The 14,372-nt window shown below is 34.8% G+C and overlaps 1 protein-coding gene across 1 annotated transcript in view; it reads left to right on the forward strand.

Annotated features, from left to right (window-relative positions):
* kcnc3b (potassium voltage-gated channel, Shaw-related subfamily, member 3b) overlaps positions 1 to 14,372 on the forward strand; it is a gene marked incomplete at its 3' end in the record, with an annotated part of 51,843 nt that overhangs the window by 24,861 nt on the left and 12,610 nt on the right. Inside the window, exons 3-4 of the mRNA XM_081352611.1 lie at positions 9,516 to 10,521; positions 12,622 to 12,807. Coding sequence (XP_081208737.1) covers positions 9,516 to 10,521; positions 12,622 to 12,807 — 1,192 coding nt within the window. The remainder of the gene's footprint in view (positions 1 to 9,515; positions 10,522 to 12,621; positions 12,808 to 14,372) is intronic.

Genomic DNA, 14,372 nt, shown 5'->3' on the forward strand with positions numbered 1-14,372 from the left:
AAAATATATATATATATATATATATATATATATATATATATATATATATATATATATATAGTTAAATATAAAAATATAATTTTTTAATGAATAAATTTGATAGTTTTATACATTTTATATATAAATATATATATTCTATAGTAGTGACCAAAAGTGATAGTATGTCTTATATATATATATATATATATATATAATAAAAATATAATATCATTATTAATGAATAAATTTTACTTTTGAGGATACCCAAAGGAAATTTTGTCATAGTAACTTGGTTTACAACTATAGCAAAGTAACCCCCCCCCCCTAAAAAAAATGCTCACACACATTCAGACGTGCACATTCAGATGTTATGTTAAGCTGTGAGTGTGTGTGGTCCAGGTAAACCCTCGGAAGTCCTTGATATTTTTTGGAAAATCTAAAAAAAAAAATGCAGAAAGTTTTCTTTGATTGGGTGGGTTTAGGGTTAGGAAAAGTGTGTGTGTGTGTGTGTGTGTGTGTACCTGGTATTTCCTATGTTATGGGCACCAAATGTCACCACAAAGATATTAATACCAGTAAATTTTGACCTTATGGGGACATTTTTATTTATTTTTTTGGTCCCCACGTGGAGAACAGCTTATAAATCATACTAAATAAAGTGTTATGAAAATGTAAAATGCAGAAAGTTTTCTGTGATGGGTTAGGGGATAGATTATACAGTTAGTACAGTATAAAAATCAATATGTCTATGGAAAGTCTCCATAAAACATGGAAACCAGTGTGTGTTTGTGTGCGTGTGTGTGCGTTTGTTTGTTTAGCCATCTGCTCCTACAGGATAGATGTCCAGCGTCGCCAATGCTAAATTCATCACTTTGACTTTCTGCTCGGTTCAAGACACACACGCATGTAAAGGTGAATGTTTTTATGGCGATGTGAAAAAAAAGTTCCCATGTTATCATGCGCGTACCCACACCGTGACTTTGCCGTTTCTCTTACAAAGCAATTTTCTGTCACAAAAGCTCTGTTAGATTAAGGACAAAGATAGAGCGAGAGTGGAGAAAGATAGAGCGAGAGGAGAGAAATAGAGAGCGATAGAGAGACTGCGAGTGAATGAGACGGGAGCGGTGGGAAAGAGGGTGGGCTGTGGCGCAAGGACAAACGTACATGGCAACACTGCAGTCTTCTAGAGAGAATACAAAACAGGCATGATGCTGAGATGCAACGCAACAGTGTGTGAGCTTCTCGCCTTTTCAAGCAATGGCAAAGAAACGCACGCTTTTGTGCATCATGTTTTACACACAACGTATCAGAATAGCAGAGGCACTACAGGAAGACAGTGCGTTCAGATGGTTGTTAGCATGCAGCTCTGCATGTGAAGTAACGTTCACACATCCTTGTAATGCACCAACGGCACGTGTGAACCGGTGTTGCACGGCGCTGTCTGTCATCATAGAGGTGCATACATGCCTTCACACACACACACACACACACACACACTGTCCCTCTATGACCTTCAGTATCCCGCAGTGTCCTGTGTTACATCAAATGACCGATCACTCTCTCTCTCCATCTCTCTCAGGTGTCTCTCCTGATGTTATGGGTCGTTCCCATGTGACGGGCAGCTTGATATATTTCCTCCTTTGCTGATGCACGAGTGTGTGCACTTTTACGTCTGCGCAGTGTCTATATGCATCCCTAGAAATGTATAAATCTCAATTATGCATTTAAATTTCAGATTTTGATACTCATTATTCAGTCGAAGCGGATATTTAAGAAAATAAGCCTCTTTGGGACGTGTATTACAGTGATTTTAGTTGATTTTGACTTTGATATAATAGGTGTTTTTAGACATGATGTGAAGTGGTAAAGCATGGTAAATCACTATAAAAAAAAATTTAAACGGCACACTAGCAATATAATAAAAGACATTGATGTTAGATAAATAGTACATTTTATTATTAAAAATAGTAATTGGATTAAACTTTTAAAAGTATATTATTATATGAATAATTGCTGCTGCTGGAAATTCAGCTTTGCCATTACAGGAATAAATTACATTTTAAAGTATACCCAAATAGAAATCAGTCATTTTGAACTGTATTAATATTTCACAATATTTCAGCTTTTTCTGAATTTTTTTTGATCAAATAAATGCAGCCTTGGTGAGCAGAAGAGACTTCTGAACTTCAGACAAAAAAAAATCTTGTGAGTCTCAATGGCTGATAAAAAATATATTCTTAGATTTACTTTTAAAATAAAGGTATGAATTAGCCACTGAATAAAAAATAAAAAAGGTAATTGCGATTTTTTCTCTCTCTCGAGTTTACAAGTTTACATCTCGCAATTCTGACTTAATTTTTTTGTAATTGTAATGTCAATTGTGAGAAAAAAGTCAGAATTGTGAGATAAAAAGTTCCAATTATCTTTTATCTTTTTTTATTTTGTGGCGGAAACAAGTTTCCATAGAAAGGGGTTTTTAACCAGCAGTCTATTTTTTTAATCACCACAACAGCAATATGATAAAAGACATGATGTTCAATAAATAGTAATTTTTATTATTAATAATTATAATTAGATTAAAAATTCTCTCTCTCTCTCTCTCTCTCTCTCTCTTTCTATATATATATATATATATATATATATATATATATATATATATAAATAAAATAATTGGATTTACAAAATCTTAAAAATAAAATAAAAATATAAATGTTATTAAAAAATAACAAAATACTTAATTGCCAAAAATTGCCAAACTTTTCTTTTTTTTTTAAATGTTTTTACAGTGTTGCAAATTTTGCATCCATTTAGATGCGTGTCTTTGAATGTGGCTCATCCAATCAGAATTTAGAGTCCATATGCAGTTTAATGCATCCATTAATACATTCTGATGTTTTCAGGTTGCGGTCAGATGTACCAAACTACTGAACGCCTGTGGCATGTGACGTGTGTGTGTGTGTGTGTGTGTGTGTGTGTGTGTGTGTGTGTGTGTGTGTGTGTGTGTGTGTGTGTGTGTGTGTGTGTGTGTGTGTGTGTGTGTGTGTGTGTGTGCGTGCTCCTTACCTTACTGCACCGTATATTCTGTATGAGATCATTTGGCTTTTATATATATATATATATATATATATATATATATATATATATATATATATATATATATATATAAATTTTTTTTTTTTTTTTGATGGGATTGTTCACCTAAAATGAATATTGACCTTCATGTGGATCCAAAAGTGTATGACTAACTTTCTTCTGTGGAACATAAAATAAGATATTTTGAGAAATGAAAGTCAGTATTGTTCTTCAAAACATCATCTTTTGTGTTGCACAGAAGAAAGAAAGTCATACAGGTTTTGGAACAACATGAGGGAGAGGGAGAGTAAATGATGACTTTTAATGTGAACTATCCCTTTAATTTGGATCTGATGAAATAATGAGTCAAGAGATGTTAAAAATCATGCTGGATATATTAACTCGAGTTCATTCATTACACTGGAAATAGAACAGTAGGATGCTTTGCATTGTGGGATGCAGTACAAAACAGTTTCTGTTTTTCCCTTAAAGCACGGTTAGTTTTAAAAAAGACATTTTATATGTCAAATAAATGCAGTTTTTTTTAACAGCACTGATAATAATCATAAATGTTTCTTGAGCAGCAAATCATCATATTAGAATGATTTCTGAAGGATCATGTGACACTGAAGACTGGAGTAATGATGCTGAAAATTCAGCTTTTGATCACAGGAGTAAATTACATTTTACTATATATTCACATAGAAAACAGTTATTTTAAATTGTAATAATATTTCACAATTTTTTACTGTATTTTGATCAAATTAATGACTTTAGTTTTACTGACAATAGTCATGTCCTTTTTTGTCTTTTCTGGATCTTGACACTTGATGTATTTGTTCATTCATTCATTTGGTGAGAGTCGACCTCCTGTGTCGCGCAGCGTAATTAACACGTTATGAATGTTGAATGGCATTAGAGTGAGTCGACGAAGACAGAATTTGCATTTTCAGCTGAACTATCCCTTTAACATGCGTTTGCAGCTTTATGTTGGAGGAGATTAACAGAGCAGGCCAGAGAAAGAAAGAAAGATTAGAGGGAAAAAGGCAGACGAAGTGACGAGTGACTTTCACACATGCTGTGAGCGATTGCGTTTATTTTAACATCTCACACTGTACCGTGGTGCACGACGCGCGTGTGTGTATCTGTGTGTGTGAAAGTGTGTGCACACGAGTGTTAACGTGACTCTAATGACGTGTGTTTACCGCAGCACAGCTTCATCACTGTCTCCATGACAACCACTGTGCTTGCTTCCCCTTCCTGCACCAAAGACAGAAAGATAGAGAGCAGAGAGAAGCACTCACACACTTACACCAAATACCACGGTCTTTGGGACGTGGAAATACCATGTTTTTGACAGTGTAGTATGGTACGTTTTGGACATCATAGTATGGTAATACTGTGTTTTTGGAATATGATGCCATGGTAATACCACATTTTGGGATGTGATACTACGGTAAAACTCTGTTTTTTTGGAGATCATAGTATGGTAGTGCTGTGTTTTTTTTAACATGGTGCCATAAATACCACATTTTTTGGACACAGTACTATAGTAAAACTAAATTTTGGACATCATACTATGGTAATACTGTGTTTTTGGAATATGATGCCATGGTAATACCACATTTTGGGATGTGATACTATGGTAAAACTATGTTTTGGAGAGCATAGTATGGTAATACTGTGTGTTTTTAACATGGTGCCATGAATACCACATTTTTGGACATGGTACTATAGTAAAACTAAGTTTTGGACATCATACTATGGTAATACTGTGTTTTTTGAATATGATGCCATGGTAATACCACATTTGGACATGATACTATGGTAAAACTATGTTTAGGGACAATATAGTATATCAATTTTGTGTTTTTTTTAATTATTTTTTTATAAATATGGTGCCATAATACCACATTTTAGGACATGGTAATATGTTCTGGACATCATAGTATAGTAATACTGTTTTTTGAGTATGATGCCATGGTAATACTACATTATTGGACATGATACTATGGTAAAACTATGTTTATGGACAAGTTGTCACAATTATGTTCTGTTTAGTTCAAGGACTTTTAGTTTGCATTTCTTCAGTTCCTGTTTTGCTTGTGTCATCCGTTACTATGGTCACCGTCATTATGAGTTCATCAGATCAGTTGTGTATCCTTCATTATCTTGTTTGTGCTTCTCGTTATAAGTCGCACCCGTTCCTTCACACCTTGTCCGATCACTGTTATGTTTAGTTTGTTTGCCATTGCCTGTCTGAGGTATTGAAATTAAACTTTGAGTTTATGAACTGGATCTGTCTGTCTTCGTCTTCCTGCCTGAAACACAGCGTGACAATAGTATAGCAATATTGTGTTTTTTTGTTTTGTTTTTTATATAAAGCCATGGTAATACCACATTTTAGGACATGGTACTATGCACTGATCAATATAGAATGACATGTCATTATATAGATCAGTGGTACTATGTTTTTGACATCATAGTATGGTGATGCTGTGTTGTTTTGAATTTGGTACCATGCTAATACTATATATTTTTTTCACAATTGTGATTGTAATACCATGCCATTCTTTTGTGGTACTGTATAAATACCATGGTATGTGAATATGGTAATAATACAGTACCGCAGTACAACCATCTGATACCATCAATGTATTAATGATACTTGAACACTTTTTTTTAATTTATAAATTACACTAACTCACAACAGAATGTTTAATCAGTAATAACTGTCCCTTTGTATGATTTGCATGTAAGACCTGTTTTTGCATCATATAGATAGGAAGTGACATCGTAGCGTCAAAAAAAGGTAAAATGCTAATTAAACTGAATTAAATATGCAATGCAACATTGCGTTATATAATGATATTGTTGCATGCTCACGTTTATCTTGGCATAATGTACACTGTTGCATATATTGAGCCTCATTCATGAAACACATGCTAAGTATAAATCATTGTCCTATCAGTTCAAAGATTCATGAACAAATAACAGGAATTTCTGCTTGTGTTTCGTAAATTAGGCGTAAAATAGTAGGCAGTTTACAGTATTTATTATGTGTAGTATGCAGTATGCTGGTATTCCATGCATTTATTGTAAATGTAACTCAATCTTGCGAAGGGCGTAAAGCACAAGAGAGAGTGACTTAAACATGCAACTGGTTTGTCGATTGACTAGTTCCCTGGTTTAAGCGGGCAATATGGAGTCTGACAGAGCACTGCTATGAGAGATCATTAGAGAGAGAGAGAGAGAGAGAGCGAGAGACACCTGGGCAGAGGAGGCTGGTTACTGCAGCAGTCTGTAACTAGGTCAGGTTGAGACTGAAGACAAACAGAGAGAGAGAGAGAGAGAGAGAGGGGGCTTGTGGGATGAGGCAGGTACTTTAAAAAGAGTTGTGTTCATGTTCACCTGAAATAAGCACCTGTCCTCTTCAGATCTGTCGTTCGCTGTGCTCTTATTACCTCTCGTTTTCTTTGTTTTTCATATTCCTGATTGCATAATTACACATATTTCCCTTGTTGGGAGTGATTACATGTGCTATAAATGTGTAAAAAGGCAGAAATGTGCTCATCTTTAATACAGTTTAAAAAAATTGGTACAGGATTTACTATTAAGCAATTATCAGTCAGAAATTCCTAGTACATTTCTCAAACATACAAAGAAATTATAGTAGCACATTGATTTAAATGTGAAATTTAGGAAAATCATATTCCTAATGGCATTATTCCAAATATTTCCCTTTTTAAGATGGTTTGGAGTGATTATATGTGCTATAAATATGTATATAAATCATTTTTTTTTTAAATACTGCAATATTCCATAAGAAATGATTGTCAATGTGATTTCATGGTGACTTTAGTGAATGTTTAAAATGCAAAAGTTTAGAAATAGAGAAAATATCGTTAGCACAATGCACAAGCCTCCACCATGATAGAGAAACATGTGTGTGTGTGTGTGTGTTAGAGAGGGAGGTAGATGGTTCAGTACAAATCCTGGGCAGTCTGTGAAACAAAGCAGTCTTGGATGGAGGGATAAATGGAGCGAGCAGATAGAGGGGTGGAGTGAAGGAGAGGCTTTCAACCCTGTGTGTCCTAAATGCCTGGAACATCTCATGCACATGAGTGGCTCTGAGTGTGTGTGTGTGTGTGTGTGTGTGTGTGAGAGAGAGAGAGAGAGAGAGAGAGAGAGAGAGAGAGATCATAAATACATGTTTGATCTTTCTTTCTTATACTCAGTGTGCAAAGACTTGTACATTTGAGAGAGAATTTACTTGCACAACCAAATGGTTGCATGAATATAATGTTTTTTGGCAGGTTGAATTAAACAATTAATTTAATGTGTAAAACTAATAAAAACAGGGTAATTTCCTACAGGAGCATCAATCTCCAACCCTGGATCTCTGAGGGTTTAGTGGGCTTTTATTCTGTGGGTTACAGTCGGATGTAAATCTGTGTTTAGATGTTGTGTGAGAGATTATATGAGACTAATGTAGATCGAAGTTTGTGTGTGTGTGTGTGTGTGTGTGTGTGTGTGTGTGTGTGTGTGTGTGTGTGTGTGTGTGTGTGTGTGTGTGTGTGTGTGTGTGTGTGTGTGTGTGTGTGTGTGTGTGTGTGTGTGTGTGTGTGTGTGTGTGTGTGTGTGTGTGTGTGTGCGTCAGGACCTAGTTAAGGTTCTGGCACACTTTTGAGTAAATAGGAAAAGTGTATATATCATTATTATCATCAAAATCATTGTCATCCTTATTTAATTTGTCAAACTGTTAGTAGAAAACAACATTTTTAGACAGATATGAATGTGGATTATAAATTAAAAAATAAAATAAAATTTCTGTTAACTTTATAAATAAATAATATGTATTTATTATCTTATATTATTATAAATAATTGTATATTATGATATATATTAATAATAACTATTTGGAAAATAGTTAAAATATTAAATGTAAAATTATACATTTTCTCATTTTATGAGGACCTGTTTTAAGTTTTAAACATTTTTTAAAAATCATTTTCATAATTATTTGAAATTCTCCTATACATTCACCCAATTGTGATATTGTGAACTAACTAATATGATTTTAATCTTTAAAAAAATGATTTTAATGTTTTATCCAGTATATAACCCTCTTTCACATGTCTTTCTATGTGAAGTGATGCTTTGGATTATTTTTATTGATCTGCATTGATGAAAGAATCAGCAGTTCACTTCCTTGCATTGCCACTGATCTGTATGTAAAACTATGCTAATGTATGTCTCCGTTTATAAGCGTATTGTTTTACCTAAGATCAGTGTTGGAAAATAGGTCATTTATAGGGTTCATGTGATTTCACAGATATATGAAGCTATATGCACAGTCATCATTGCTATGAAAACTGATCTTGTGCACAGCGTGATCAATGTCTAGAGTAAATAAAATGATGTCAAGGACAGATCCCTTAATAAACATCTGAATGACAAACTATAGTTATGCAATATAATTACATAATTTCTGTATATACTGTATATATATATATATATATATATATATATATATATATATACTGTATATATATATATACTCATATATAAGTATATATCATATATTTATAGATATTTTAGCTTGGAATCTAACATTTATTTTTACTAAACTATAATTTTCTTGTTTCAAGACCTGTCTAGTTTCCGATACACTACAAGTTTTGTTCTATAAATCTTCTTGAAGAAAAAAATCAGTTGCTGATATATTGTTTCTAATTTGATGTCTCAAAGTTGTTTGTGAAGTCTTATTATATGACTGAATATAAAATAAGTTGAAATTGAAGTGCTGACATTACTAAAACTGAAATAACTGAAATAAAAAAAGAACTAAATACACTAAAAAATCAAATAAAAACCACAACAGCACAGCAAAATTTCTAAAACTAAAATGAAAATAAAAAACAATATTATATTAAATTATAGTACATATAAGCTAATTCACAATATTAATACTATATTGTATAATACTATAATATATTTAAATAACACTGGTGTCTATCTAATGCACAAATGTAAATGTTTTATATAATAATAAATAATGCATAAAGTGGGTTCCAGCACAGTGGATTTCTCAGAATGAAGCTACGGCTGTGGGTTTGCGGTGTAATGGCTAAAGCTCCGGACTATAAACTTCCGGACGCTGGTTTGGTCTGATAGCACTGTGTCCTTGAGCACGGCACTTAACTTCAGGTTACTCCGGAGGGACTGTGTCTGTAATGAGTGTGTAATGCACGTTCCTTTGGATAAAAGCATCTGCTTACCGGAACAATGCATGTTTTGTTAATTCATTTCAGGTTCAATTAGTATAGCTCTTATTGTTTCAAAACAGGTGCACATAAATTTCTCGTTTAAATGTTTCTGGAAGTATTCATAGTGATATATATATATAACAGTTTTGTATGTTGATCCAAACTCTCTCTTTCTCTCTTTTTCTCGTTCTTCAGTATGTGGCGTTCGGATCCCTGCTATTCATCCTCATCTCCATTTCCACCTTTTGCATGGAGACGCACGAAGCGTTCAACACCATCTACAACAAAACGGAGAACGTAACGGAAGGGAACGTGACGAAAGAGGAGATCGTGTACGAGGTGGTCACGGACAGATGGCTCACGTACGTGGAGGGAGTGTGCGTGGTCTGGTTCACCATCGAGGTCTTCACGCGCGTCGTCTTCTGTCCCGACAAGGTGGAGTTCTTCAAGAGCGCGCTGAACATCATCGACTTCGTGGCCATCTTGCCCTTCTACCTGGAGGTCGGTCTGAGCGGACTCTCCTCCAAAGCGGCTAAAGATGTCCTGGGCTTCCTGCGCGTGGTGCGCTTCGTGCGGATCCTGCGTATCTTCAAGCTGACGCGTCACTTCGTGGGCTTGCGTGTCCTCGGACACACGCTCCGCGCCAGCACCAATGAGTTCCTCCTGCTCATCATCTTCCTCGCTCTCGGCGTTCTCATCTTCGCCACTATGATCTACTACGCCGAAAGGATAGGAGCCAGTCCGGACGACCCTACGGCGAGCGTGCACACCAGCTTCAAGAACATCCCCATTGGTTTCTGGTGGGCCGTGGTGACCATGACCACTTTAGGCTATGGAGATATGTATCCGGAGACGTGGTCGGGAATGCTGGTGGGGGCGTTGTGTGCCCTCGCGGGGGTGCTGACTATTGCCATGCCCGTGCCCGTGATTGTGAACAACTTCGGCATGTATTACTCTCTGGCCATGGCCAAGCAGAAGCTGCCTAAAAAGAAGAACAAACACATCCCGCGAGCCCCGCAACCCGGCTCGCCCAATTACTGCAAGCCGGACGCCCTGGCGATGGCGACGGCCTCGCCCCAGAGAATCCTGGGTAATGTGCTGGGTGGCGTGCTGGGGTCGAGCGGGCTGACGGGTGGACTGGCGGGAGGACTGGCGGGTGACTGTCCTCTAGCTCAGGAGGAGATCATAGAGATTAACAGAGGTGAGACAGAACAAATACACGCAGATATTATTGTGCACCACACTTTCATTGACTGTTTTTAACCTTGTTATGGAAAGAAAATTCCATAACTGTTTTTTTTTTTTTATAGGTTTTGATGTTATTACGTGTGAAAGCCATAGAACAAGAAATTTCAAAGATGGTACTGAATTACATTAAGTTTTTGGAGTGGTTGATATGATTATTTTGCCTGAAATCCAACAGAAATGTATTTATTATTTTTTATATTATATTTATTATATTATGTATTTATCATATTCAAATTTCAATTATAGTTATTTTAGCTTGAAATCCAACAGAAACGTGTATATATGTAAAGTTTGAAATCCAACAGAAAAAAATATTATATATTATATCTAACTTTGTGTTTTTATATTACATATTGTTTTTATATATTATATTATATTACTATATAATATTACATATTTTTTATATTTATATATTAAATAGCTATTTTTGGATAATGATTGACTGATTGTGAATGATTTATGTAGGCCTATTAAATATTATATATTAAATTTATAATTTTATTTTTATATATTATATATTGTATTGTTTTTTTATATTTATATATTAATTTCTGTGAACTTAACACTTTGCAAATGAAATATAAAATAGATAAAAAAATAAATACATAAAAAGCCACAATCGTAGACTTCTGAAAGAGATATTTAGGAGCTGTGTCAGAAAATGTATTAGTGCATTGTTAAAATGTTGTGTGTGTGCTCCAGATGCACTGCTCTTCCTACTAATGTCATGTCTATTATCAATTATTCATTGTTTTTAATACCTGCAAGTCTCTAATAGTTCTATACGGTACAGGACAGGAGAAAGGGCGATGCATAACCTTGCCTAACAACTTATCTTTTTGCTATCACATTAGTTTCAGATATAGGTGCATATTAATTTCTTTCATTCAGGACATGCTAGCTATTTTCTCTTTTAGAAAGAGCAACAACCATTGTTTTTATCTCCAATTTAGCAGATTTGTTAAATTGAAATTTTATAGAAATTCAGTGCAGGACTATATAAGCTTTCAGAATTGACCATATCTGAACCAGATTATCATTAAGATTATCAGATTTTTTTTTTTTTTTTTCACATTGTACAATGGAATAGTTCACCCAGTTCAAAGTAACTTGTTGAACAGTTGAAACTGGGGCTGTCAAGCTGACAAAAAAAAAAAAAAAGTATCATAAAAGTCCTCTATGCGATTCATGTGCTATACTTTAAGTCTTCTGAAACAATATGCTTAGTGTGTGGAACAGGTCAAAATTCATTTTTCACTACACAGCTAGGATCTAAAGATTGTTCTGAGACAGATCATTTCAATGAATCAAATAAATTAGTTCTCAGAGCTGGTGTGAATGATTCGTTCACAAATGAACCCGATTCAGTTCTCAAATTCAACTCACTGACTCAAGAAATTAAAGTCAATCAGGTTTAGGACTAAATGAGTAGTAGTAATTAATGCCACAATTTATATGTGACCCTGGACCACAAATGGGTCAAGTGGGTCACATGGGTCAAGTTTTTGAAATTGAGATTTATACATCATCAAAAAGCTGAATAAATAAACTTTCCATTGATGTATGGTTTGTTAGGATAATACAATATTTGGTCGAGATACAACTATTTGAATATCTGGAATCTGAGGGAGCAAAAAAATTGAAACATTGAGAAAATCTCCTTTAAAGTTGTCCATTTATGTTGGCGATTGTGCTGCATTCACTCACAAAAATAAATGTTTTATATATTTACAGTAGGAAATTTACAAAATATCTTCATGGAACATGATCTTTACTTAATATCCTAATGATTTTTTGCATAAAAGAAAAATCGATAATTTTGACCCACACAATGTATTGTTGGCTATTGCCACAAATATACCAGAGCGACTTATGACTGGTTTTGTGATCCAGGGCCACATATTTCTAGGTGATCTTTTCCTTTAAAGAATGTCAGTATTTTCATGTAATCCTGTCACATTTCACCTAATTTCCAGCAGATTCCAGTTGAATATTCCATGTCTTCCTTTTCTCCTGTCTCACGCTCTCTGTGTTGATTCATGTCTCTCTTCAGACTCGAAGCAGAACGGTGACGCAGCCAGTGCCGCTCTTGCGAACGAGGACTGTCCAACAATCGATCAGGTTCTCAGTCCGGACGAGCGCAGCCCGGTGGGCCGAACAGAACGCTACCAGCAGGACAGAGCCTGCTTCCTCCTCAACACGCGAGAGTTTCGACCCACTGATGGGAACGTGCGGAAAGGTACGTTTAAATGCTTCGGCAAGCGAGTTACACACACATATCCACACAGTCTCGGCCCAATCCCAGCCTCTGTGCAAGATGTGTTAGATCTTAAAGATCCCTTTCTAACATAGTTTGCACACACAAGCATCCCCTAAAACCTGCCCATCTCACACACTCTTGTCCATCTCTCCAAAAATACAGATTACATAACCATAAACGTCTCTGGGTGTTTTCACACTTGGGTGGTTTCACGAGGCTGAGAGCATTTATAATCATTTATTTATATAGCGCTTTTCACAATACACATCATTTCAAAGAAATCTATCAATTTATAATCAATATAAACAATCAAGCCACTGAGATCAGCATATATCGCTTTACATGTTGGATATGCTTATACTGTATATCCAACTGTATATATAGAGCTGTGCGATAGTTTGAAATTTTGTGATAGAAATAATAAAGCAGTCGAGAATTGCAATTTAGTTTATGCATATGCATATGAACACACCAAATAAACTCTGGTCCAAGAACCATTCACTTTAAACCCACTGTACAGTTCGCTTATATCGTGCATTTTAATCAAAAAGCATGCCAGGCTCACTTTATATTCTGTGTAGTCAAACACTTCAGCTGCTTTTTTAATACTTTTGCAAGCAGCAATTCGCAAATCATAACTTATATTTCAGAAAATTCTATTAGCAATTGCCCAACCAACCAACAATTCGTAAATGCACGAGCACTTTTGCACATTTCTGAAAGTTTATTTGTTGAATCTATTTTGTGAATCATCAAGTATGTGTGAATCGCTATGGAAAATGATTTTATTTCTCAGTATCTTTGTCATGTTTTACAGTAGAAATATCTAAACTTTCTTAAATCAAGAAACATTTATTTGAGAAGCAAAATTACGTCTGAAAAATATATCAAAAGTAAATGAGTTTATGTTTAAAACATGAATGGGGGTAAAAAAAATAAACTTAATTTCTAAGGGGGAAAAATTGTCTTACCTCTTTGACAGATTTTTTTCTTTTTTGTTTAAACATAAACTGAGTTATACATTGCTGTTTGCAAATATAGCAACTTTTTTGTTGATGTGAATAAGCTTACGTATTTGTATCATATTTGTAAACGCATTCATTTTGAGACTATTTTAGCTCCATAGTTTAAGGTATGGAAAGACATGAGCAGCTTATGCTATTTTAATAAATATTTTACATTTACTTGTAATCATTTAGCAGTGAAGTCATCAATGTGAGGAAATCATCATAGAAATGTAATATTATTCCACAGCAATTTTCAATAAATAAATTCGATATGTATAATTTCTGAAATTGCAGAAATATTGTCCAGCAAACATATAATCCCACTGTTAACTTACACCAGTGGTTGAGTCAATGCTAGTCAATGAACACTAAAATGGGTCAAAATCAGATCCAACCCCTCATTTTAGGCCAGGAACAGTGTGAATACAGAGTGAACCAGGTTCTGAAGTTGCTTATTTTAGGATTCAAGTGTGAAAACATCCTTAAAAACACACTGACATCTGAAAAATCTCTCTTTTGACATTTTTCTTCTTCTCT

Source organism: Scardinius erythrophthalmus, assembly GCF_964197995.2.
Source record: "Scardinius erythrophthalmus genome assembly, chromosome: 22".
Classification (NCBI taxonomy): domain Eukaryota; kingdom Metazoa; phylum Chordata; class Actinopteri; order Cypriniformes; family Leuciscidae; genus Scardinius; species Scardinius erythrophthalmus.